The sequence below is a fragment of the Hyla sarda genome, chromosome 2 (genome assembly GCF_029499605.1).
Source record: "Hyla sarda isolate aHylSar1 chromosome 2, aHylSar1.hap1, whole genome shotgun sequence".
NCBI lineage: Eukaryota > Metazoa > Chordata > Amphibia > Anura > Hylidae > Hyla > Hyla sarda.
In genome coordinates this window covers 424,911,492-424,939,422 of record NC_079190.1, presented here as the reverse complement: position 1 = coordinate 424,939,422, position 27,931 = coordinate 424,911,492, and the positions used below count along the sequence as shown (strand labels likewise).

The 27,931-nt window shown below is 44.5% G+C and overlaps 1 protein-coding gene across 14 annotated transcripts in view; it reads right to left on the bottom strand.

Annotated features, from left to right (window-relative positions):
* The window catches only part of TRAF3IP3 (TRAF3 interacting protein 3), a 101,869-nt gene that overhangs the window by 10,713 nt on the left and 63,225 nt on the right, over positions 1-27,931 (bottom strand). For all 14 annotated transcript variants that reach the window (XM_056558958.1, XM_056558962.1, XM_056558961.1 and 11 more), the window contains 5 exons: positions 27,525-27,596; positions 23,829-23,969; positions 16,446-16,583; positions 15,534-15,678; positions 4,262-4,324 (listed from right to left, as the gene is read on the bottom strand). In XM_056558958.1, coding sequence (XP_056414933.1) covers positions 4,262-4,324; positions 15,534-15,678; positions 16,446-16,583; positions 23,829-23,969; positions 27,525-27,596 — 559 coding nt within the window. The remainder of the gene's footprint in view (positions 1-4,261; positions 4,325-15,533; positions 15,679-16,445; positions 16,584-23,828; positions 23,970-27,524; positions 27,597-27,931) is intronic.

Sequence of the window (27,931 nt, the reverse complement as noted above, 5' to 3'; positions counted from 1 at the left end):
TGGCATCCTTAATTCTGGGAGCACAGTGGCATCCTTAATTCTGGGGGCCTAGTGGCATAATTCATTCTGGGGCACAGTGGCATCCTTAATTCTGGGGGCACAGTAGCATGAATAACTGGGGCACAGTGGCATAAATAACTCTGGGGCATAGTGGCATAATTAATTCTGGGGGCACAGTAGCATCATTAATCCTGGCAGCACAGCGGCATTATTAATCCTGGCGGCACAGCGGCATCATTAATTCTGGGGGCACAGTGGCATCCTTAATTCTGGGGGCCTAGTGGCATAATTAATTCTGGGGCACAGTGGCATCCTTAATTCTGGGGGCACAGTAGCATGAATAACTGGGGCACAGTGGCATAAATAACTCTGGGGCATAGTGGCATAATTAATTCTGGGGGCACAGTGGCATCATTAATCCTGGCAGCACAGCGGCATTATTAATCCTGTCGGCACAGTAGCATGAATAACTGGGGCACAGTGGCATAAATAACTCTGGGGCATAGTGGCATAATTAATTCTGGGGGCACAGTGGCATCATTAATCCTGGCAGCACAGCGGCATTATTAATCCTGGCGGCACAGCGGCATCATTAATTCTGGGGGCACAGTGGCATCATTAATTCTGGGGGCACAGTGGCATAGTTAATTATGGGGACACAGAGGCATACATAACTCTGGTGCAGAGTGGCATAATTAATTCTGGAGGCACAGCAGCATCATTAATCCTGGCGGCACAGCTGCATAATTAATTCTGGGGGCACAGTGGCATCATTATTTCTGGGGATACAACAGCATCATTAATTCTCGGGGCACAGTGGTATTCTTAATTCTGGGGGCAAAGTGGCATAATTCTGGGGGCACAGTGGCATTATTAATTCTGGGGGCACAGTGGCATAATTAATTCTTAGGGCACAGTGGCATCATTAATTCTGGGGGCACAGTGGCATTAATTATTTGGGGCACAAAGGTACAATTAGTCGGCACAGGGCACAGTGTTTGTCGAAAATGTATTTGGGGGCATAGCGTGTGGCAGTAATATTGCAGGGGAATAGCGTGTGGCAGTAATATTGCAGGGGCCCAGTTTTTGGCAGTATAATATTCATGGATACAGTGTGTGGCAGAATTATTTTCAGGGGTACAGTGTGTGGCAGTTTTATTTTCAGGGGTACAGTGTGTGGCAGTATTATATTCAATGGGTACAGTGTGTGGCAGTATTATATTCACAGGGTACAGTGTGTGGCAGTATTATATTCAGGGGTACAGTATGTGGCAGTATTCAGGTCATACATGCTCCACACTTCAATCGCTCATTTGTTCTTTCCTTCATGGCACTGATGCCGCTAAGTGTGAACCAGGCTTTAGCGTTCAGCTCAGACCTTCACCGGATGGCAAACCTGGATAATCGGGCCCTCACTAAAAATAGTTAAATACTCCTGTCCTAAAGGGAGACATATACCTGTTGCAAAATAGGAATAGGTCTGTATAGTACATGATTAATTTACTTAACAAGACTGAAATCTGTACTAATAAGGTATGAGAATTGTGTAAATGCCAGTCATTTCTATAAAGGAAAGTTTTAGAATGAAAAAATTCGGGCAGAGAATTGTAGAAGTGAAGAAAAAAAAAAAGGACTTACACTCAGCCTTCAGCTTGTCCCTGATCCTGCACTGCTGCTACTTACCTAAAGTGCCCTAATAATATCGCCATACACTGCATAGTATGCTGTTAACAATTCATAGCCTAAGTGGTAACTTTCACTTGTGTATGACTACACATTATTTTCCATAGCCTTTAATTATTTTGAGCCTCAGAAAATGTCTATCTTGAAGATTAAAAAAATATGACTCAAAATGTATTTAAAGCCTTCTTTGTGATGTACAATTTCACTTGCAGTTCTGAATGGATCACTACATGCAATTTCCTAATCTTTTGATCCGTCAGTTTTGCTTTCAGGGACACGCACCACTGAACAGTGTTGACATCTTGGCCTACTGCCGAAGTGATAAGTCTCTTAGTTCAAGGATCTTGTCCCTCTCTGTATGTAACAAGGGATGATAACTGTCACGTCGACAAACAGGAGGCATCACACAGTTATACTGAACTGGCTTGATCCAATTTCTAAGGTGTCGCAAGGCTGAAAAATATTGCCTTCAATCTGCCTTTTATACCATTGTGGCCCCCCCCCCCCCCCCCCCCTCCATGCCAAAAATTAGAACAAGGTACTTGAAAATGTAATTATTTGCAGATGTTAGGTGTTGCAATTTCAATGTTGGAGTATATGTGCCAAAACACAGACATAACCATGGCAGCCGTAATTGCCATGAAATAAAACTGGGTGGGAACAAAGCACCATTTTCCCTTGAGTTCAATGTGAAAAGTGGCTGTGAAAAAAAACACTCCAAAAACTGGGTATGAACATAGCCTTGCTCTTTCTTCTGTTGTCTCTTTTTATGGACTAATGATCTCCCATTATGGGTAAACAAACTATTTTAATGCATACTCAATACAAGAAATTATTTGCATAGATCTTTTTGTCTGCTTACACTTTTTTTTGTCTAGTATGTGTGTGTGTGTTTGTGTTTTGCTTTTGGATTAACAATTTCTTTACTCTCACTGGAAAGAAATGTTGTAATGTAGTCTTTAAAAATGAAATTGTAATTTAATAGGAGTTTTATAAGACTGCCATCTTTTATGCTGGTCTTTTAGAGGGTTATCTAGATTTTAGTAACTTGTGATGCCAAGTTATGTCTTAAGTTCCTTACTTGCCATACATGTGTGAGATGGATTGACCACTTTGTGATTTCATGCCCCCCAGGTTCAGCATTCCTCCGGTCTGTGTATGACTGCTGTTTCAAGCCTTTCCCAGGATCTCGTTTGGCTCGAGACTACAGCTGATCACATGTGGCTTGGCTTTCTCTTGTCTTCCCTGACCAGCCAGCCCCCCTGATGTAGCATGCATGCCGCCGCTCCAGCGTGCAATGTATCCCCCACTGTCACGTGACACATTGATTGGCGGCACGTACAGCTGCACTGCACACGTCATGAGAGGGCTGGCTTGAGACCCAAGACAACAGTCATCCACAGACCGGAGGAATGCTGAACCTGGGGGGGGGGGCCATAAGATTGCAAAAAAGGGGTCAATCCACCCCACACATGTAAGGCAAGTAAAGCACTTAAGACATAACTTGGCATCACACGTACTAAAGGGAAAACTTAATAAAACCTGGATATTCCGTTTAAGTAAAAGTCCTCAGGGGTGCCAGACATAGAAATCTACTCCAGTTAGGAGCTGCAGTATATTTCTTAAAAGAATTACACCAATCTGACATGTGTTAAATCTGCCATGCCAGAGGGCCATGTCTGTCCGACTAAACTCTCTTCATTTTCCAGAAAGTGGCATAAATAAATTCCCTACTTTTGTGTAATATGCATAGGTCTGAGAAAATGTGCATCCTAAAAATGGGCTGCTAAAAGCACATAGAAGTTAGACAGCAAATAGCAATTGTAATAGAAATATAAAAACCATAGCTAGATCTGTATGTAATTGTCTCAGATTAGTATGACCCTGCTGTGATAAAGAAGATACTTATTGCAGTAAGCAGAGTCATTAAAGGGGTACTCTGGTGCTTACACATCTTATCCCCTATCCAAAGGATAGGAGATAAGATGCTTGATCACGGGAGTCCCACAGCTGGGGACGCCCGTGATCATGCACGCGGCACCCCGTTTGTAATCAGTCCCCGGTCTGATTACGGGCGACCGCAGGGCCGGCGGCGTGTGACGTCACGCCTCTGCCCCCGTGTGACATCACGCTCCGCCCCTCAATGCACGCCTACGGGAGGAGAATATGATAGCTATCACCAGCGTCCCTAGCTGCGGGACTCCCGCGATCAGGCATCTTATCCCCTATCCTTTGGATAGGGGATAAGATGTGTAAGCACCGGAGTACCCCTTTAAGGTGCCGTTCACACTGCTGAATATCTTCAGGCGGAGATTCTGTCTGCAATGAACGCTGCTGAAATAATTGACAGTAGGCAGACGTGCCTCATCTCCATAGACTGAAATGCCTCATCTCCATTGGAGGGTCCTAAACCTTGAATTTATGGTGCCGAATTTTCCACTGCAGAAATTCTAAAGTGTAAACACTGCAGCAGATTTCCATTGAATATAATAGGACTTCGGCAGAAATTTAGCAGTGTGGACAGGCCCTTAAACCAAAGTGATTATTTCTCCTTTCATAAATATTTAGAGCAACGTACTTTGTAATCTTTTAATTTGCTTTTTCATCTCAAGTTTCTGCTCCTCGGAGTTCCTCAGTCTAACTAAAAAAAAAAGAAAAAAGAAACTATGGTTAATCATCGGTCATCTGCAAAATCATTACAGGAAATGAACATCATATTTAAATACATGCAAAAAAATTCTTGGAAAATGTAACTTTATAAGCAATGTTCACAATAAGTTCTTTTGAGGATTATTCGGAGCCTTAAAAGAAAGATGTTTTACAGGCAAAAATCTTTTGAAAATTTCAGAAGTTTTTTGAATGACTTATTGCAGTTTTTGTGGGCTAAAGCAAAAACTAGCCCATAAGGGGCCTTTAAATTTTAAGATTTTTTTAAGGGCAATCTGTCACAAAGACCGGGATCGCCGAACAGTGTGTTGTCTGTCTGGCGCACAAGTTCGGCACATCGCGGATCGGGTTGACAGGTTGCTGGGTGAGGCTGGAGAGGACCCAGCAGTCATGGTACATATTGGCACCAATGACAAAGTAAGAGGTAGGTGGAGTGTCCTTAAAAATGATTTCAGGGACTTAGGCCGCAAGCTTAAGGCAAGGACCTCCAAAGTAGTATTTTCTGAAATACTACCAGTACCACGAGCCGCACCAGAGAGGCAGCGGGAGATCAGGGAGGTAAGCAAGTGGCTCAGAAGCTGGTGTAGGAAGAAGGGGTTTGGGGGTCATGGAGAACTGGGCTGACTTTGCTATCGGTTACCGGCTCTACCGTAGGGACGGGCTGCACCTCAATGGGGAGGGTGCAGCTTTGCTTGGGAAGAAGATGGCTAGAAGGGTGGAGGAGTGTTTAAACTAGGGATTTGGGGGGAGGGAACCTACAGCAAAGAGGGGAAAGTTAGTGTAGATAGAGAGGTGGGAATTATAAATGTACCTGGGGGTGGAGCGGAGGGAGGGGTTAGAATAGTTAATAGGAATAGGCTTCATAGGAAAATAAAACTTACACCCTTGAATCCCATTAACCCCAATAACATAAAGGATGGAAATGTAAAGTGTATGTTCACAAATGCCAGAAGCCTAGCAAATAAAATTGGGGAGCTTGAGGCCTTGATACTGGAGGAACATATTGATATAGTTGGGGTCACTGAGACATCGCTGGACTCCTCGCATGACTGGGCTGTTAATCTGCAGGGGTTTACATTGTTTCGCAAGGATAGAATGAACAGAAAAGGTGGTGGAGTCTGTCCGTATGTAAGAAGTGGTATGAAAGTCAGTGTGAACGATGCCATAGTGTGTGATGATTCTGAGGAGGTGGAATCACTGTGGGTAGAATTACAAAAGGAGGGAAATACTGAAAAAATAATACTTGGTGTAATCTACAGACCCCCTAATATCACTGAAGAGATAGAAGGCTTCATAAACAAATAGAGAGGGCCGCCCGGGCAGGTACAGTGGTAATAATGGGAGATTTTAACTATCCAGATATAGATTGGGGTTCGGGGTTGGCTAAAACTACAAAGGGGCGACAATTCCTAAATTTATTGCAGGATAATTTTATGGGCCAGTTTGTGGAGGACCCAACAAGAAGTGATGCCTTGTTGGATCTGATCATTTCCAACAACGCAGAGCTGGTTGGTAATGTAACTGTGCGGGAAAACCTTGGTAATAGCGACCACAATATAGTTACTTTTGACTTAAAATGTAGAAAAGAAAGACAGGCGGGGAAGGCAAAAACATATAACTTTAAAAAGGCAAACTTCCCTGGGCTGAGGGCTGCACTACAGGACATAGACTGGGGGGAGGTGTTCTCAAATACTGATACAGAAGGTAAATGGGACATCTTTAAATCAACTCTAAATAACTATACAGCTAAATATATACCAAAGGGGAACAAATATAAACGATTAAAACTGAATCCTACATGGCTGACAAATGATGTTAAAAGAGTAATAAACAACAAAAAAATAGCCTTCAAAAAATTCAAATCTGATGGGTCAGCTATAACATTTAAACAGTACAAAGAGCTTAATAAAATCTGTAAAAATGTAATAAAAACAGCAAAAATTCAAAACGAGAGACAGGTGGCCAAAGAAAGCAAAACTAATCCTAAATATTTTTTTAGATATATAAATGCAAAAAAACCAAGGACAGAGCATGTAGGACCCCTTAATAATGATAATGGGGAGGTTGTCACGGGCGATCAAGAGAAGGCGGAGCTACTGAATGGGTTCTTTAGTTCTGTATACACTATGGAAAAAGGAGCTGACATTGGCCTACTGGTAACACATCATGTAATGTACTGAACTGGCTTAATGTAGAGATGGTACAAGGTAAGTTAAGTAATATAAATGTAAGCAAATCTCCAGGGCCAGATGGATTGCACCCAAGAGTTCTTAGAGAGGTAAGTTCAGTAATATCTGTACCCCTGTTCATGATATTTAGAGATTCACTGGTGTCTGGTATTGTGCCAAGGGACTGGCGCAAGGCAAATGTGGTGCCAATCTTCAAAAAGGGCTCTAGGTCTTCCCCAGGAAACTATAGACCGGTAAGTTTAACGTGCATTGTGGGTAAATTGTTTGAAGGACTTATAAGGGATTACATACAGGAATACATAGGGGATAATAGTATTATAAGTGATAGCCAGCATGGGTTTACTAAGGATAGAAGTTGTCAAACCAATCTAATTTGCTTTTATGAAGAGGTGAGTAGAAGCCTTGACAGAGGAATGGCTGTGGATATAGTGTTTCTGGATTTTGCTAAAGCATTTGATACTGTCCCTCATAGACGTCTGACAGGTAAGTTAAGGTCTTTGGGTTTGGAAATTTTAGTTTGTAACTGGATTGAACACTGGCTCATGGATTGTACCCAGAGAGTGGTGGTCAATGATTCGTACTCTGATTGGTCCCCGGTAATTAGTGGTGTACCCCAAGGTTCAATACTGGGAACACTGTTGTTTAATTTATTTATCAATGATATAGAGGATGGTATTAACAGCTCTGTTTCTATCTTTGCAGATGACACCAAGCTTTGTAGCACGGTACAGTCTATAGAGGATGCGCATAAGTTACAAGATGACTTGGATAGACTAAGTGTCTGGGCATCCACTTGGCAAATGAGGTTCAATGTGGATAAATGTAAAGTTATGCATCTGGGTACTAATAACCTGCATGCGTCGTATGTCTTAGGGGGGATTAAACTGGCAGAGTCACTGGTAGAGAAGGATCTGGGTGTACTTGTAGATCACAGACTACAGAATAGCATGCAATGTCAGGCTGCTGCTTCCAAAGCCAGCAGGATATTGTCATGTATCAAAAGAGGCATGGACTCAAGGGACAGGGACATAATACTCCCCCTTTATAAAGCATTGGTACGGCCTCACCTGGAATATGCTGTTCAGTTTTGGTCGCCTGTCCATAAAAGGGACACAGTGGAGCTGGAAAGGGTGCAGAGACGCGCGACTAAACTAATATGGGGCATGGAACATCTTAGCTATGAGGAGCGATTAAAGGAGTTACAATTGTTTAGTCTTGAGAAGAGACGTTTAAGGGGGGATATGATAAACGTATATAAGTATATTAATGGCCCATACAAAAAATATGGAGAAAAACTGTTCCAGGTTAAACCCCCCCAAAGGACGAGGGGGCACTCCCTCCGTCTGGAGAAGAAAAAGTTTTGTCTCAAGGGGCGACATGCCTTCTTTACCATGAGAACTGTGAACTTATGGAACAGTCTACCTCAGGAATTGGTCACAGCAGGAAAAATTAACAGCTTTAAAACAGGATTAGATACATTCCTGGAACAAAATAACTTTAATGCTTATGAAGAAATATAAAATCCCATCCCTTCCCCAATATCGCACCACACCCCACCCTTCAATTCCCTGGTTGAACTTGATGGACATATGTCTTTTTTCGACCGTACTAACTATGTAACTATCTAACTATGTAAGATGTTTACATTCCAAAATGTGCCAAAAATAGGTCTGTATTTTTGACATGTAAACAGCCCAGACCCATGTATTTAATTGTATGCCCATACCAACAACAGTCATGCATACTACTTTTAAACATACTATAACTATTACACTTTATGGCTAAGCGTCCACCAAAAAAATTTCCACAACTTATGCATAGCATTTTTTTGAAGCAAAAACACAACAGCCAGATGTTTGCTGGGAATGAAAGGAAATCATGAAATTATAAAGTGCCAAACCCACTTCGCGTTTTTGGGTCTGCTGGTTGTTTTTTTTTTTGTTTTTTTTTTGCCTGCTTTTGGGCATTTTTGAGAACACTGGCAGTTTCCCCAACATCGCAGCATGCTGAGACTGACATTTTTTGCCAAGAAATCTTGGTGTTTCTGTCCCTTAGAAGTCTATAGGAGGGGAAAAAAAATTAAAGAAAAATGCCATATTAGTTTGGCATAGGCGTTTTAGGGCATTTTTGCAGCAAAAACCCTGTGTCAGCACCTACAGAGGTAAGTGGTGATGCATAGCAATAGGAAGGGGGACCCCGCACACTTTTCCTGTAAATAAATAAATTGTGTGTGGCGTTCTCCCTATTTATATTATCAGTCAAATAACAACCAAGGCGCAGCAGCTTGATGTTACCAAGGTAAGCAGTGACCATTGTTTTTGGCCCTCCCAGTCTAAATAACGTCAGCACGTTACTACCTAGGCCCAAGAGCATCATTGCCGGCACCCCAGGCCTGCTGGTACTGGATCTTCTCAGTACTCCTGTGGCAGTGAGTACCAGGGTAATAAATGGGGGTTAACACTAGCTGTTTTGGGGGCTAAAGCCAGGGCTGTGGAGTCTGTAGATAAATGGTCCGACTCCGCAGTTTTCTGTACTTCCGACTCAGACTCCCCGACTTCGATTCCTCTGTATTAATATGCAAATGTATTTTATACATTCCTTGAAGGAAAGAAAGGTAACATACATGTCATTACCACAGGACTACTGGCTGGGAAGCCAACAGTCTACTGTATTGAACAGTTTGTGTGCTGATCTGCTGCTGAAGATAGGGCAGTGGGAGGATCCAGGAAGGGGCATTTATTATAAGACATGATTTCCCTAGTAGAATCACATAGTCATGTTTAAAGTTTAAGCTAACAATCGAGTTTACAAGTTTTTATAGCCTTAGCTGAATGACAGCAGTTTTTCCAATTGTTTACAGCTTCAGTCTTGAACTATTGATCCTCCATTCCCTTCACTTATACAAGTGTCACATCAGCGTTCAAAGAGAGAGGGGAGGACAGCAGTGTGTGTTGCACATAAAAGCATTTTTACAACAGCGATTCACCTCCCAGTCACATCAACGTTCTATTGCAAAGAGGGACAGAGAGCAGTGTGTTGCAGAGAAAAGCTTTTTTACAGCAGCAATTCACCTCAAGCCCAAATCCAGCCTAGAAGCACTGATAGGGAAGGGAGTGATATTGAGAGAGAGTGCAATTTTGGGTGTAGTACACAGAGACTGTGTGCTGCAGCACTGATGTGTACAACAACTGAAAAGCTAATAGTAGCCAGCCAGTTAGGGCGAGGAGAGCACTAAAAGCGTATTGTCCTCTATTAAGTGTAACCTGTATGTACATCTAAGTGGTGTACTATTTTGTTCCTGTTAAAGTCTTTAGGGTGGTGCTGGTGGTGTAGACAAATACTGTTTTAGGCGTACTGGAGCGCATTGTCCTCCCCTTATAAGTGAATACCACATACCTACATCAAAGTGGTGTACCATTTTGTTCCTTAAGGGCCTAGATACTGTGAAAGGCCAGCCAAAAGTACACACCTGCTGGTGTTGTAGACAAATACTGTTTTAAGCGTAGTGGAGCGTATTGTACTCCCCTTCATATACGCACTAAGTATGTCAGGCAGAGAGGTGCCAGGACATGCACGGAGGAGTGGCAGAGGCCTAAATTCATCAGGCAGAGGTCGCAGCAGACTAGGGGCGAGTGGCAGCAGGAGTCGCAGCGAGAGGCCTGAGCTCCCGGGATTAGCTAGCGGTCGTGTCTCAACCAGCAACCCATCTGCCATTAACTGGTTAACATGGTCATCCACTTCATCACAAGTGACATCTGACACCCCCAGTCAACAGTCTGTGAGTTCCTCAGTCACAACCATCAATTGGCATGGCCCGGGAGCAGTCCCTGTCCTCCCATTGCCTCTGTCCTATGCTGTTCCCTCCCCACAGATGTATCTTATGCTGTGGGTTCAGCTCCACTATTTCGTGAGAACAATCTAGAGGACAGTCAGCAGCTAATGCCCATCTGCCACTTCCTCCGCTAGGCAGGCAAGTAGTGATGAGGAGAGTGGTGTGGGAGGTGGTTTTGCGAGCGTTCAGGCTCCTGAAGCAGACACTGTTGAGGAACATGAGGAGGACATAAGTGACGTGCAGGAATAACTATGATGGTGAAGCCGATCGCACTTGGGAGCCGGGTGCAGAAGGGGCTTCATCAAGAGAAGAGGGTTGCAGCAGCTGCTGAGCCAGCAAGGTGGTAGCATGGTTGGCAGTCAGCATGGTGGGAAAAGTGGAAAGTCTGGAGCCAAACATGCCCGGGGTAGACCACCTGCTTTGCGGCAGCCTACCTTCCCAGGAGTTGGAGGAACAGGGGTTCCTGGAGTTGGCGGCCCTAGAAGTCAATCAGTGCGGACTGTTGGTGGAAAAAAGCAGCTACTCGACGATGTGGCAGTTTTTCATCAAGCATCTGGAGAATGTTAACCTGGCCACATGCAAGATGTGTCGGCAGGAGGTTAAGCATGGCCAGGGTCCCAATATTGGCACCACGGCCCTACGTCAACATATGCAGCGTCACCATAAAGAGGCCTGGGAGACCCGTGGCTCCGATGAGGTGGTCCAGCCTGCTGCATCAGCCAGTGGCACACCGCTCCCTGTTTCAGCCAGCCAAGGCTCCACCACCTCAGCTGAAGGGAGCTGTGTGTCATACCCATCTTCTGTCGCTCCAGATGCTCCTGCTCCTCCTCCTTTGAGTCAGTCATTCCACCAGCAATCCATCGGCGAAGCCATGTCCAAGAGACCACAGTATGCGCCCACTCATCCAACAGTGCAGAAGCTGATGTGGTCCTGTCCAAGTTGCTGGTGCTGCAGTCTCTCCCTTTTCAAGTGTTGGACTGTGCACCTTTCAGAGAACTGATGGCTTGTGCCGAGCCAAGGTGGAGAGTCCCAAGCAGTAATTTCTTTGCGAAGAAGACAGTACCAGCCTTGCACAATTTTGTGGAACAGAAGGTGGGCCAGTCCTAGAGCCTGTCGGTGTGTACCAAAGTGCACGGCAGCGCCGACGTGTGGAGCTAATTTACCAAACCCCAAGGCCGCAGCCCGGGGTAAAAAAAACCTTATTAATCAACCCTTTAAAAAATAACTTTTATTATATATCACTAAAACTTCCCACTTAGTGCATTAAAATAGCCCCTGACAGGTAAGGTATAGTATAACAGGGAATCTCTCATTATTTATTAGTGCTGTGCTGCAGACACCCGCACTGTACAACTGTCAGAGTGCAATTTAAAATGTTGTAGATTGCCCACCCCTACATGTTTCGCCGCAACGCGGCGTTCTCAAGCCTCCATATGTTGGACCAACTGTACGGAAAGAGAACAGCCATCACCGATTTCTTGATGATCCAAGTGGATAGGGGGATTCCCCTGTGTAACTTCAATGTCAACCAGTTGCAGCTCATACATGACACCTGTCGTTTGCTCAGGCCTTTTGAGGAAGCCACCTTAGTCAGTCGCCAGGATTACGGGATGAACAACGTCATTCTACTGCTTCATCTACTACAACACGTGTTGGAAATGATGGCTGGTCAGGGCACTGTAGATGTGGCGCCTACATATCACAGCCACATGAGCCCTGTGGGGGCTAAACTGAAGGAGGAGGGGGAGGGGCACAGTGAAGCACAGTTTAGGTTTCGCGAGATGGGCGGTTTTTCTAGTCATCTGACCAGAGATGAAGAGCAGAAGCAGCTAGAGGGTTATGAGGAAGGCGAGGCAGGACCCAAACACATTGTGGCAGTATGCAGTGGAGATGTAGGCAGGGAGTCCCTCCGAGTCACTTGCATAAATGGCACGATGCAGCTCACTTGCTTGCGTAGTGACCCCCGAATTGTCACCATTCAGCAGACTTCTGGCTCTCCATCTTATTGGACCCTCGCTACCGGCACAAAATGGGGGCCTTTTGTACACCCACTGAGAGGGAGGACAAACTGACCTACTACAGAGACATCCTACGTAGTCAGTTAGCCGATGCCTATCTGCGCCATTGTCCATCCTCTCGCAGGTCTGACTCAGGGGGCCCTCTGTGCTCACCTTCCACTGCCATGGCTGTTGAGGAGGGGTGGGGTGTCAAGAGCAGTACCAGCTCCATCAGCAGCAGCCTAAGTCTATAGTCACTGATGAGTAACTTTCTTCACCCGCATAGTGAAGCAACTCATCAGCAGCGGAGCAGGACCTGAACCAGCAGGTTGTGGCATACCTTGACATGACCATGCCAACACACCTTGAAGATCCGCTGGACTTCTGGGCAGCCAAACTTGATTTGTGGCCGTAAGTAGCAGAGTTTGGAAAAGCTGTCCTGCCCGGCCAGTAGTGTGCCATCAAAGCGGATGTTTAGTGTGGCTGGGGCCATAGTAACCCCAAGAAGAACTAGTCTGTCCACGAAAAATGTGGAGAGACTGACCTTTGTAAAGATGAATCAGGCATGGATCAGCCAGGATTTCCACCCACCAATGCCTGATGCATCAAAGTAGATTGACCATGGTGCCACACCAACACTTCACAAATATGGATAGTGCAAAACATATTTAAGGTGCTGCTCCCCAGTTACAGACATTCCTCGGCATCAGACCACAAGTATTGAGGATATGCACTAGCTAAAACTTAAAGGGGTATTCCAGGCCAAAACTTTTTTTTTTATATATCAACTGGCTCTGGAAAGTTAAACAGATATGTAAATGACTTCTAATTAAAAATCTTAATCCTTCCAATAGTTATTAGCTTCTGAAGTTGAGTTGTTGTTTTCTGTCTAACTGCTCTCTGATGACTCACGTCCCGGGAGCTGTGCAGTTCCTATGGGGATATTCTCCCATCATGCACAGCTCCCGGGACGTGACATCATCATTGAGCAGTTAGACAGAAAACTTCAGAAGCTAATAACTATTGGAAGGATTAAGATTTTTTAATAGAAGTAATTTACAAATCTGTTTAACTTTCCGGAGCCAGTTGATATATATAAAAAATGGTTTTGCCTGGAATACCCCTTTAACTTTTCTTAGGATAAAATATATGTATCCCCCAAAAAATTTTTTAAATCAAACAAAAGGAAAGGTGTGCAAAAAAATACCATGTGCCACCTGCACCACAAAGAACTGATGTGATGCAAAGACCTCTAAAAGGAAGGGAAGGGAACAACGTATGGCCCATTGTAACCGGTAGGGTAAAAACTTCCCCTGTAAGGCCCTACTCTCGCATTATTAATTCCCTATTTCCACCTCTCTCTATTTCCACCTAAAAACACTGTCATTTAGGTGGAAATAGGGAGAGTTTTCTGTGTGGGGCTGCCCTTTTTAGAGCGAGTAACACTAGCCAAGAAGAGAATTAATAATGCGAGAGTAGGGCCTTAGAAGGGAAGTTTTTACCCTCACCGGTTACAATGAACCTTACATTGTTCCCTTTCACCTTTTAGAGGTCTTTGCATCACATCAATACTTGGTGGTGTAGGTGGCACATGGTGTTTTTTTTGCACACCTTTCCTTTTGTTTGATTTCAAATAATTTTTGGGTACATATATTTTATCCTAAGAATATTATTAAAAGTTACGTTTTACGTAATGCATATCCTCAATACTTACTTGTGCACATTAACACTTTTACAAAAGAGACCGTTTTCTTCTGCCTACCTGCCTCAGCTACTATTCTGATCCACCCGCCTGATGCCATACATCTGATGCCAAGTTCTCATTTTATTCACCCACCTTCGTCACCGAGTACTGGTATTGCCACCCACCACCCAACTATGTCAGTGGGTCACTCTCAGGACTCCTGATGCTGCTGATGCCACCTCCAGGCTGTCTCATACTGCCACCAAATGTTCTCTTCATGCTGATGCCAGCTCCAGGCTGTCTCATTCTGCCATTATATGTTATCCTCATGCTGCTGCCACCTCCAGGCTGTCTCTTTCTGCAACTATATGGTCTCCTCATGCTTCTGCCACCTCGAGGCTGTGTCATTCAGCCACTATATGGTCTCCTCATGCTGCCGCCAACTCCAGGCTGTGTCATTCAGCCACTATATGGTCTCCTCATGCTGCCCAAACTACAGGCTGTGTCATTCAGCCACTATATGTTCTCCTCATGCTTCCGCCACCTCCAGGCTATGTCACTGTTCCGCCATATGGTCTCCTCATGCTGCTGGCACACTAAATAAAACATTTTAGGTTTATCTATTTGAAATCTTCAATTTAAATGTTAAAAAATATCTTTAATCTTTTCAATTTTGAGGCCCTATGGTCTCGTCAGGCTGTTGCCACCACCAGGCTGGGTCATTCAGCCACTATATAGTCTCCTCATGCTGCTGCCACCTCCACGCTGTGTCATTCAGCCACTATATGGTCTCCTCATACTGATGCCACCTCCAGGCTCTGTCATGGTGCCACTCTGCGACAGTGATTCTAATAGTGACGCCTCTAATCTGCATGTCATACTGAATAACTGTATTACTTCACTAACCCAACACCCTCCCTGTGTGTGTTAGAGCAAGGCAAAGTGTTCTACACCCCTATTGAGGCTTTCTGTAGGCCAGAAATAGCTGTTTTTAATACAGATTTGCCGCAAATAAATCCGGACTGAACTTAATTTATTCGGAAAGTTAGGTGAATCAGCCGAATCGTATAATTCCAAAATTTGCTCATATCTAATTAAGATGTACCCCATGGTTTTTAAAAGGCAGTAATTATGAGGGTGGTCTTACACACAGTGCTAGCTGCTGGGGCTAGCTCTTGTGATTCTGATAATTGCAGGAGGACCTGGACTTGCAGCTTTAAAAAGTAGAAAGTCGAGGGGCAGCTCTCAATTATCGATGAATCACAAGGGCGATTCGTGGCCACTAGCACTTGAGATTTACCCAAAATCTGGACTTGCTACTGTTTAAGGTGGCAAGACTAGGTTGCACCTGCAATTATGGGAATTGTAGGAGCTCCCCTAAGCAGTAATGTCTTGTCAAGAAGCCTTTGGGTTCATGGTTTATCATGCAAGTACCTTGTTCTTCTACAATAAATACTTCAATAGAAGTAAAGTAAATAAACCTTGCAGAGAGTTCAGCTGCTCCTTCTGGAGGCCATTATCTTCCTTAAGCTGCTCATTTAAGGCTTGCAGTTCAATATGTTCTTTTTCCAGCCCTTGAATACGATTGTGAAGCTGCTGACACTGTGCTTCCTGAGATCCCACCCACTAAACCAAAAGGACAAAACAGAACAAGAACATTGGATTAAGAGAAGCGCAATCTACATGTGTACATAGAGTATCTCTGGGTAAGGTTATACTGTATGATAACTGTCTTAAGTATTTACACTTAACAGTCAATATGCTTAATGTGCTCAAGTGTTTGAAGCATACATGCAAATATTTTTTTTTAATTACCTGAAAATGTTTGGATAAAATTGCCGCGATCTCCAACTGGTCATTTTATTGGAATCACATTAGGGAACAAAACATATATGTTTTTTTTGGTGGGGGAAGTGTGAGGCACAGGGAAAAAAAATGACCTCTGCTATATTTTTTTTCATAATACATTCAGGAATGAGTGATTCTACAGTACAATGCACAGAATCCAAATATAATGAATCTGCTAGCGATTTGTCTAGTCTTGAAAAAGTCATTACACTTTCCAAGTGTTCCAATTCCCATAGGAAGTCTGATTTAACACATTCCTAGCACACTTCTGGGAATTGCCACACTTCGTTTCTAAGGTAAAAAAAAAATAAAAAAAAAAACAACGCACATTAAAAAAAAAAAAAATAGACATACAGAAAAACTAAAATTGTAATAAAAAAAAAAAAGTTAAAATGCATTAGTACCTATTTTTCCCCAAAGAAAAATGGTTTAATCCAGATTCTTTACCTAGAGAATAAGTCCTAATATAAATTTTTTTGGATTAATATCCTAGTTGTACTGTAGACTTTGTGAGAGAGATTTATTCTTGGTAAACATTTGAGTACCTGCAGTTTGCTGTGAAGGATGTTCATCTGATTCTTTAGCTCACAGTGTTGGTTGCTCAGTTCTATCCAGTCTTCTTTTAACTTTTCATATTCTTCCTTCCACAACTCACACTCATCTGAAGACACTGATAATGACATCTGCAAAGTGGGAATAATGACAAATACTTTAAGGTTACAGTTACATGGTAAGTTTTGGTGTGTGATAGTTTAGAATTTGACAGCATACAGTACATACAGCTGGTGCCCAAAGCCTATAGTACAAGTTTCGAAAAAAAGAAAATGGGGTATGATTGTGCTATGGAAGCTCATGAGTTCTACCTCTGTTGCAAGCAAGTTGCTCTAAGACGATTAGCTTAACCAATAAATAAAGGGTTCTGTCTGTAGCCATCCACTAAATTAAAGCGTACCTGTTTCACAGATTATAGTATTAAAAAAAGGAGATATTTTTTTTGTACTCATCGTAAAATCTCTTTCTTGTAGACTTCATTGGGGGACACAGAGACATGGGTATATGCTCTTGCCAAGAGACAAGTCTGAATTACCCTAAGAAAGGAATCCCAGAAAAACACCCAAGAACCGAAAAAGGCTATCCGGACAGGAATGAAGAAATGAGTGGGTGCTGTGTCCCCCCAATGAAGGCTATGAGAAAGAGATTTTATGGTGAATACAAAAACATCTCCTTTTCTTGGTCACTCTTTATTGGGGGACACAAAGACAAAGGGACATACCAAAGCAGTCCCTGGGGTGGAAAGAACAACACCAGAGGAAGGGAGTCAGTCCGGAGACTGAACCCCAACCGGCTGTAAGACACACTGACAAGACCCTGGGCTAAAAGGTAACCAAAGCCTGGAACTGAGCATCCGGCAGTTTCCACTGTCCATGGAGATGGACTATAATGCCAAGGAAGGGACCGTCCTTAGAAGAGATTCTAAACCAACAGGCCACAGAGAGAGACAAGAAGGGGCGATGTGGCGACCCGTTGGGCCGAACCAACCTGGAAGGAGGTAGGAAACCAACTACGAGAAGCACAGAAACAGACAGACAGAGGGAAAACTCAGTTGGAGATAAAAAAGGAAAAGGGGACAACAAGAGAACCCCATACACAGGACCAGCCGAAACCAGAAAACATGGGGAGAAAACGCCTGGAAGAACTGAAGGCGAGCCAGTCAAGATGAAGACCAGAAACTTCTAGAAAAGAGAGACAGGAACAGTCTCCTGAGAGACACAGTGCAGAAGATCTGAACCAAAAAGCTGTAGGTGCCAAAAACCACAGTCCCAGGGGCACAACATGAGCACCCGGGGAGAAGAGCGGACTTGGAGAGGATGACACACAGGTGGAACAGCTTTAACCCCTTAAGGACCAAAGACGTACCGGTACATCCTGAGTCCTTTCCCCTTTCTATAACGCGGGGCCACGCCGGGACCCGTTGCTAATAGTGCGCGGCAGTGATCGTGCGCTATTAACCCTTTAGACGCGGCGTTCAAAGTTGAACGCTGCATCTAAAGTGAAAGTGAAACCATGCCGGTGTCCCGAACAGCTGTTAGACACGAGGAGGGTCTCCTACCTTGCCTCCTGGTGTCCGATCGCCGAATGACTGCTCAGTGCCTGAGATTCAGGCATGAGCAGTCAAGCGGCAGAATCATCGATCACTGGTTTCCTATGAGAAACCAGTGATCAATGTAAAAGATCAGTGTGTGCAGTGTTATAGGTCCCTATGGGAGCTATAACACTGCAAAAAAAAAGTGAAAAAAGATCATTTAACACCTCCCCTATTAAAAGTTTGATTCACCCCCCTTTTCCCATAAAAAAAAACTGTGTACATAAAAATAAACATATGTGGTATCGCCGCATGCAGAAATGTCCAAATTATAAAAATATATCGTGAATTAATCCGCACGGTCAATGGCGTACGTGCAAAAAAATTCCAAAGTCCAAAATAGTGTATTTTTTGTCACTTTTTATATCATGAAAAAAATGAATAAATAGTGATCAGCAAGTCCGATCAATACAAAAAGGGTACCGCTAAAATCTTCAGATCACGGTGCAAAAAATGAGCCCTCATACTGACCCATACGCGGTAAAATAAAAAAGTTATAGGGGTCAGAAAATGGCAATTTTAAACATATACATTTTCCTGCATGTAGTTATGATTTTTTTCAGAAGTACGACAAAATCAAACTGATATAAGTAGGGTATCATTTTGATTGTATGGACCTACAGAATAAAGAGTGTGTCATTTTTACCGGAAAATTTACTGCGTAGAAACAGAAGCCCCCAAAATTTACAAAATGGCGTTTTTTATTTTGTCTCACAATGATTTTTTTTTTCAGTTTCGCCATAGAATTTTGGGTAAAATGACTGATGTCATTACAAAGTAGAATTAGTGGCGCAAAAAATAAGCCATCAAATGGATTTTTAGGTGCAAAATTAAAAGGGTTATGAATTTTTAAAGGTAAGGAGGAAAAAACGAAAGTGCAAAAAACGGAAAACCCCCTGGTCCTTAAGAGGTTAAGAAACCACATCCATACAGCAGCCGAAAATTGGCCCAACTGGAACAACCCGGTAGACCTAATCGACATGGAACTGGAGACCCTCGAGTCACCGGGAAGTACCCCACCTGTATGGGAGCAAACCCTGAAATGCCCGAGGAGACATACTGCTATGTCGGGAAAAGAAGAGCAGTACAGAAAGCCCGCTCCACAATGGGATCATGGAGAAGCCTGGGCAGGGGCATTGCACGTGCCTGAGACCGCAACCATCACGAAGGCCTGAAGAACCAAGAGGGACGACCCAGAAAATAATGTACGCCACAGCAGTCTAGAAGAAAGCCCAAAACAAGGAGATCAATTGGTCATGGAAACAGCGGTCTGAGCGGACCAGAGTACTCTGAGCAACGTCCTGTCAGAACGGGAACAGAGGGAAAGCGAAAGGGAACTCCAAAATATCCGAGTGGCAGTGTAGTGCCACTAACACTGACAAACGGAAGGATGAGCACACCCTTCTCGGGAGATTGCGCCAAGGAAGGAACAGTGAAGTGGCAGACTGGCTGTCGCTGAGCTATACACTAATGCATAAACCCCTCCCTACAGAGGAGAGTGCCCTAACTGCATGAGCAGCAGTAGACAACCAAGAAACAGGAGGAGAGACAGGCTGCAATAGTGAGCAGTAAGCACACAAGCAGAGCCAGCGAAACATGCTTCTGATCGCTCCCAGCAAAAAAAAAAAATACAAAAAAAAGAAACTGAATGACATCACCCATAAGGATGCTTATCCTCTTCCAAGAATCAAGGCTGTAGCTGTGGAAGACCGAGAAAAGACAGCCTTTGTGACCTCCATGGGACTGTTTGAGTTCAAGAGTATGCCGATCGGGTTGTGCAATGCCCCTGCTACTTTCCAGCGGCTGATGGAGCGATGCTTGGACCATTTAAATTTCCAGAGTGTCCTGCTGTACCTCAATGATGTCATTGTATACTTTAAGTCCTGCCAAGAGCACCTTGGTAATCTGTCAGACGTCTTCCAAGTGTTGATCAAACATGGATTTAAGATCAAGCCGTCCAAGTGCCATCTGCTTAAACCTCAGGTACACTACGTAGGTCATGTTGTCAGGGCTGAGGGAGTCCAGCCTAATCCCGACAAGGTTGAAATTGTTAAGAATTGGCCTACCCCGCGCACAGTGAAAGACGTCCGGAGCTTCCTGAGATTTGCCAGCTACTACCGCCGCTTCAATGCTCACTTCACCCAGATTACAGAACCCCTCATAGCCATCTTGCGGGGTACAGTGAAGGAGAACTACAGTGGGAAGCTACCTGTGGCCTGGTCGAAAGAGCACAAGACAGCCTTCCAAGCCCTGAAACACCTATTGACAGAGCCACCCATCCTGGCTACACTCAGCTGTTCCGGCTGTATACCGATGCCAGCTTCAAAGGTTTGGGGGCGGTCCTATCCCAAGTCCAGGAAGGACAAGAGCGAGTGATAGCCTATGCCAGTCGTAATCTGCGCGGAGCCGAAAAGAAAGATGCCAATTACAGCTCCTTCAAGAAGGAACTCCTTGCCCTCGTATGGGCTGTCACTGAGAAGATTTAAAGATTACCTGGCTGCCACACCCTTCACTATCTATATGGATAATAATCCGTTGGCCCACCTGAACACCGCCAAACTGGGTGCCATTGAGCAGCAGTGGGCTTCAAGGTTGGCCAATTATGCAATTGGCCAAGTGCAGAAGCGGCAAGTCTAATGTCAATGCTGATGTACTAACTCGAATGGCTCAATCGAGTCTTCATTCACATGCTGCGAACAGCGTCTGTGTCCAGACATGAAGAGTGGCCCCGGTTGTTACCCAAACCTTTGGAGATTTATAACAACACAATGCACTGTTCCACTGGATACACCACATTCTATTTGATGATGGGCTGACATGGTCAGCTACCAAAAGATTGCACGTTTGGACTCCAAGCTTCATTCAATAACTCTTCGCAAGCTTCTATGGAATGGGTCTCCGACCACCAAAGGAGGATCCAGGAAGCTAAAGAGATTGTCAACAGAAAGATGGGTGAGGCTCAACAGAGGCAGCAGCAAGACTACAACCGTCATGCCTCCGCCAAACCTCTCCAAATAGGTGACAAGGTCTGGCTGCGGAAGTTCCTGAGAACCCACAAGTTGGACTTTATCTGGGAAACAGAGCCCTATACGGTGACCGCGGTACCCTATCCCGTGTATGCAATCCAGAAGTCAGGGTATGAACCGCAAGTCGTTCATCGCAATCTAATCAAGTTGTGTCACAAAGAGGATTTGCCTGTGCTCCCGATGCCTCCCTCACCACCAGTCAAACCTGCAAAGGAGTTCCCTCACCACCAGTCAAACCTGCGAAGGAGTATGTGCTCAGAAAGGGAATACACCCGTCCATGGATGTTCCCATGTTCCCTCCTGGCCGAGCTGTAATCTTCGGTTTCATACCAACCTGTGGGCCTGTGCAACCAACTTTAGTCACCACAACGGCTCAAGTTCTGTCACCATTGGTGCAAGAATATACTCCATTCTCCAGACCACCTGCCTCATCCATGTCCGAACCCCCAAGTCCAAGTCCTGCTAGTCCAGAGTTACAACCTACTTTGGCTGCTGAAAGGGGGAACCTGTCTCAAGTCCAGCTGAGTCAAGAGCTCCTGAAGAGGTTGCTGTTCCTGAGTCCCAAGAGATGGTGCTGCGTATGTCCCAACGGTCCACGCAAGGGCAGATACCAGCCAGATATAAAGACTAACGTACACGTAAAAAGTACTCATAAAGTACACATAAGTAATGTACACCACAAGTCACATACAGTAGTACTGTAGCATTCAAAATGACACAGTCTACTTCAATCTCATATGTCAAACGTCTCTAATGTCATATATTATTATGTTCATGCGCAGGATACTATCCTGGCCAGGAAGTACTCCTGATACTAAACTTATGCATGTCGTCAATATAAGGTAACAGAAATGTCAAAATGTTATCTGTATCAAATGTCTAGCATAAAGTGTCTAGAATAAACTTAATATAGTATTCTGGGAAAATGGGTTTAAATGCCAAGGGACCCCAGTAGCCAAGGCATTGGGCAGAGAGCCTCAGGCAACCTAATCTGCAAATGTCTAGTATAAAGTATTAAGTCTAGTCATGATTATGTTACATGCATAGTCAAAATGTCATGTTGTGTTTAATCCACTGTTTTGCATAGTCAAGTCATCAAGGCCCTTAAAGTAAAAGGCCCTTAAAGTAAAGTTATATGTATTGGTCCTAGTCATTATTAATCCTGTTCTCGGTTGAACACCAAAAATCTGAGCATGTATGGACAATATTACAGGAAATTTGCCAGCCCGGAATGGACATTTGTGTGTAAAAATGCCTCATGACTGCATCCAGCCCCAGGGACACCACGACCCTCAACTATGACAGAACCTGCGTTGAGGGCGACTTGCGTTAAGTACGGGGGTTTGTAATGTCCTAGTACAGAACATGGTTCTGTACTACCCTTAGGCCGTGTCAGGTTGAGTCCCTCAGTGACCTGGGGGCTCTCCTCCAGTGTCTCCCCTGCTGGTAATGTACTGTTATCTATTTTATTTTATGGATAGTCTGTCCTAATGTATAGTCAGTATAAAGGACCTTTGGAGGACTCCAGCAGTTGTCTAAAGGACCTGTGAAATGTCACATGTTATGTCTATGTTGTCACATGTTACCCAGAGGGCACCAGCTTAACCTATGACCCGCGGGTTGACCAATGGGCTTTGGCTCAGCCCCCCAAGGGGACGGCTATTACAATTCTCTCTCTGGTACCATCAGTCTTTAGTGAGACCAGCCAACACCAGATACATCAGTGCTAGTGACCAGCACCTGGAAGGCAGCAAATCTGCAGTCATTCCAGTAAGTCCAAGTCTATGTCTGCTGTTACTACCTATATAGTCAAGTCCAGTCTAAAGTCAAGCCTCAAGATAATTATCTAAAGTCAATTACAAGTCTAATTGGTGCAAGCTGTGAGGTCTTTCTGTGTACCTGGCCACCTCTCTGAGAATCTGGCCTAGCTGTGAAGATAAAACCAACTAAACTCAGTAAAGCCTCCGTTAAACCATAACTGGTTGTGGACTCTCCTTTCACTCCCTAGCCATTGGAATAGCGGAGATACAGTTCATGTGGTTCCGGTACCCAAAAACCACTCTGGTGTCACAAACATTAGGGGTTAACAGCACCTTGCCCCGGGGGTTAGTACCATCTTGCCCCTCCACCTACACCGCTATACCCCTTGGTCCTCCCATACACCGTGGGTCACCACAATTGTAGGTGAACAATACAAAGTAGAAGTAAGTTGTTAAATCTAAGGGCTAGAATGAGAGAAAGTTATTAGTACAATGAGGCATTAGCAGTGCATGGCCAACAACTATGTTATATAGCCAGTACATCAATTACATGCACCAAGGCATCTAAGAAATATAGGGCTCGTCCACACAGCGACAATCAGCCAGAGAAATTCCGCTTGTAGCATATTCTCATTGTTTTCAATGGGCTCCTGGTGCTCTGTGCATACTGCAGAATTTCTGCAGCAGAATACAGCCAGCAAAATTCTGCCAGACTGCATTGCCGCTTACGAGACAGCACCTGTCCATGAGGTCCTACCACCGATGATTTTGGCAGTGTGAACTAGCCCTTAGGCTTTATTCACGGAACCATGTAAAATATATCACAAGAAGGCCCCGGCCCCCCCCCCAAAAAAAATAAAAAAATAAAAAGCATTTTCTATATTTTCTTGACTTCCTGGTCCAGTGTCGATTTTGTCACGAAATATACAACTGGACCACGTATTTGTACATGTGAAAAGAGCCTTTACTATTTGTGAACAACATTTTATCAGTACACACCTGAACATTCTGAAGCTTTTTCTCAGAAGCTATTTTCTCATCTGATAACTTCTGAAGTGATTCTTTGGCTTTTTCTTGATATATCATCTTGTTTTCTTCCATTTCCAAGAGAAGTTTTTTCACACTTGTTTTTGGAAAACTCTAAGAAAAAGCTATAAATTAGGTATTTTATTCTAATATTACAGATAGCTCTATATACTATAAGTACTCCTGTGCATGGCATTATTAATATTATAGCTCCAATTACATACAGAAACTACCGTATTTTTCGCCGTATAAGACGCACTTTTTCTTCCCCAAAACTGGGGGGAAAAAGTCGGTGCGTCTTATACGGCGAATACACCCCTATCGCGGCGGTCCCTGCGGCCATCAACAGCCGGGACCCACGGCTAATACAGGACATCACCGATCGTGGTGATGCCCTGTATTAACCCTTCAGACGCGGCGATCAAAGCTGTCCGCCGCGTCTGAAGGGAAAGTGACACTAACCCGGCTGTTCAGTCGGGCTGTTCGGGACCGCCGCGATTTCACCGCGGCGGTCCCGAACAGCCCGACTGAATAGCTGGGTTAGTGCTTACAGGACACCGGGAGGGACCTTACCTGCCTCCTCGGTGTCTTCTCAGTTCAGGGCTCCTCTGTATGGCCGGCGCTCTCCTTCCTCGTCGTCGCGTACGTGCGTCGGCGTGCGTAACGACATGATGACGGCGACGGAGAGCGAGGATACCCGGCCGGCAGCAGAGACGTTCCAGAGCGACGGGGACACGGCGACAGCGATGGAGCGACATCCAGGGCAGCGGTGACGGGTCCGATGCGGCGGGGACACGTGAGTATTACCTCCTATGCAGTGGTCTTCAATCTGCGGACCTCCAGATGTTGCAAAACTACAACTCCCAGCATGCCCGGACAGCCGTTGGCAGTCCGGGCATGCTGGGAGTTGTAGTTTTGCAACATCTGGAGGTCCGCAGGTTGAAGACCACTATTAGGTTCAAAATCTTTAATTTTTTTGATTTTGCACCTAAAAATAGGGTGCGTCTTATACGCCAGTGCGTCCTATAGGGCGAAAAAATACGGTAGGTATTTTTTTCTTTACAGATTTGAATGGAACGCAGACTGAATCCCACAAAGCCAGTATGGCAGTGCTCAGAGGCTGTATGGCTCCTTGCACTTTGGCAGTGACTACCATATAGAAAAGTAATCCAGCAAAATAAGATTTTTCTTCATCTCATAAGTCTTATTTACTGTATAATTTATTTATGCAACTTTCTAACATACATTGGGGGAGATTTATAAAACCTGTCCAGAGGAAAAGTTGCTGAGTTGCCCATAGCAACCAATCAGATCGCTGCTTTCATTTTTCCAGAGGCCTTTTCAAAAATGAAAGAAGCGATCTGATTGGTTGCTATGGGCAACTCAGCAATTTTTCCTCTTGACAGGTTTTGCTAAATCTCCCCCATTGTGTTCAGCTGCTTCCTATCAGACCTTATCTTGCTGTCACGCCCCATCCCATAGACATGAATGGAGGGGGCGTGGCGTGACGTCACATCCCCAGTCCCGGAAACCCGGAGGTTTCCGAAACTGGAGATTCAGCACCAGCATAGAATGCGGGTGCTGCAGGGAGATCGCGGGGGGTCTCAGCAGCGGGCCCCCCGCAATCAGACATCTTATCCCCTATCCTTTATTTTTCCCCGGAATACCCCTTAAAATTTTAGGCAGGGTTAAGACTGAGGAATTTCTAACTGTAATTCCAATTAAAAATGATGCTCGAAAATTTTGGTGCAGTAGAATCTTTATTGATGTCAATGGGATTCAGCTGTAAAGTGCACACTGAAAGCTTCCTCCGCCGAATTATCTTGTTCATTCTTTTGGTGGAATCCGCATGTACATGGGGACAGCTATGTCTGCGCGGTTCTAGCGTTGCCTTTCCTTGGGACTCCAAAGTACAGGCACTTAGGAAAGGACACTGTCCACTTAACCTTTTAAGGATGCCGGGCGTATGCATACGCCCTGCATCCCAACCCAAGGCTTTAAAGACGTGGGGCGTATGCATACGCCCGTGGGAATTCCGGTCCCCACCCCTAGCCGGTTGGGGACCGGACCGGGATGCCTGCTGAAATCATTCAGCAGGCATCCCGGCACATCGCTGAGGGGGGTCCTGGGACCCCCCCTCCCCTATGTCGGCGATCGCAGAAAATCGCATGTCAATTCAGACATGCGATTTTCTGCTATTCCGGGCTTATCGGGTCTCTGGTGACCCGATCACCCGGAAAATAGGGATGATCGGAGCTGTCAGTGACAGCCCTGATCACCCTGAGGGATAGGAGCGAGGTTGCAGTGCTGCGATCTCATCCTATCCCCTGCCATTGGTCAGAACTGATTCTAACCAATGGCAGGGCAGGACAGTGGGTTGCCATGGCAACCCCCTGTTCTGCCCACCCCTGGATGTCGAGGGGAATGTGAGGAGAAGATGGAGGCCGGTACCTGGAGGAGAAGATGCCTGGGGACCCCCGATCGTCGCTGGAGACTGCTGGATCCTGGCTCAGGTAGGGAAACTACGGTGGGGCGAGATGGTGGGGGGTAATGAAAGTGAAAGTAAACTGATCTTTACTGTGGCAACCACTAGGAAGGACAAACTGCAACTCCCAGCATGCCCAGACAGCCAATGGCTGTCTGGGCATGCTGGGAGTTGTAGTTTTGCAACATCTGGAGGGTCCTAGTTTGGAGACCGCTGTTACAGTCCTCCAGATGTTGCCAAACTACAACTCTCAGCATGCCTCGACTGCCCAGGCATGCTGGGAGTTGTAGTTCTGTAGCATCTGTCCCTTCAGATTTTGCAATTTTCATGAAATTTTTGAAAATTGCTGCTCTACTTTGAAGCCCTCTAATTTTTTCAAAAAAGCAAAAATATGTCCATTTTATGATGCCAACATACAATATGGACATATTGTATTTGTGAATAAAAATACAATTTATTGGGAATTTCCATTTTCCTTACAAGCAGAGAGCTTCAAAGTTAGGAAAAAGCAAAATTTTCCGGAAATTTGGGGATTTTTCACCAAAAAAGGATGCAAGTAACGCCGAAAATTTACCACCAAAATAAAGTAGAATATGTCACGAAAAAAAAAAAACCTATCTCAGAATCAGAATATTCGGTAAAAGCATTTTCAAGTTATTAATTCGTAAATCGACGGGGGTCAGAATTTGCGAAAAAGGGCTCAGTCCCCAAGGTGAAAAAGGGCTGCGTCCTTAAGGGGTTAAAATTATTGGGCCCAGTACAGGTATATTACAGTATACATCGGCATACCAAACTGCTGGATTGCTGACCTATACCATGAACATTGGGTAATTTTAGCTGTGAACATAGCCTGAAAGCACCAAATAATAAAGAATGCAAAACCTTTATTTCCAAACAATACCAGAATCCTGTTTTCAATAAACTACATTCTGTGGAACCTGCCTGGTATTCTTTTATTCCTTCAGAACACGTGAGCAGACTAACCACCCTGTATTGAAAACATATTATTTCATCATTACAAAAGAATACAATAACATTATTGGACACAGGCGTTTATACCACAGAAGAATTAACCAACACTAAAAATGCTTCAATGTATTTGTATCCACCCCATAATCCTTGCTGTGATGGGTTTGTAGTTTATAATATGCACAGGACAAGTTATCTACTTCTATCTAATGTACCTGAGCATAGAAGAACAGCTGGTTTTCGAGATTTGCCACCTTGCACTTTAAATGGTCTTCATTCAGCTGGGCCTGTAAGACATGCATAGACAGAGCTGTTAATACAAGTGTTACTAAGAGGCGCTAAGGCATGTGCAAAGTTGTCAGGAAAGATAACCATACACAAAATAAACATGAGCTAAATGGGCAGTGACAATGGTTTAACCACTAATGGGCCAAACGTACATGAAAACATTCAAGCTGCACCCACTTGCTTTGAAGACAGCTCACCTCGGCTACAGCTCATCTAGAACCTCTTCAGCCGTACTTCCTGCCAAGTGCGTCTACCTTATTCCTGTCACAAGACTTGCAAACCCATCACAGAGGAAACGCTGAACAACCACCACTGTATGTGTCATACCCCACAA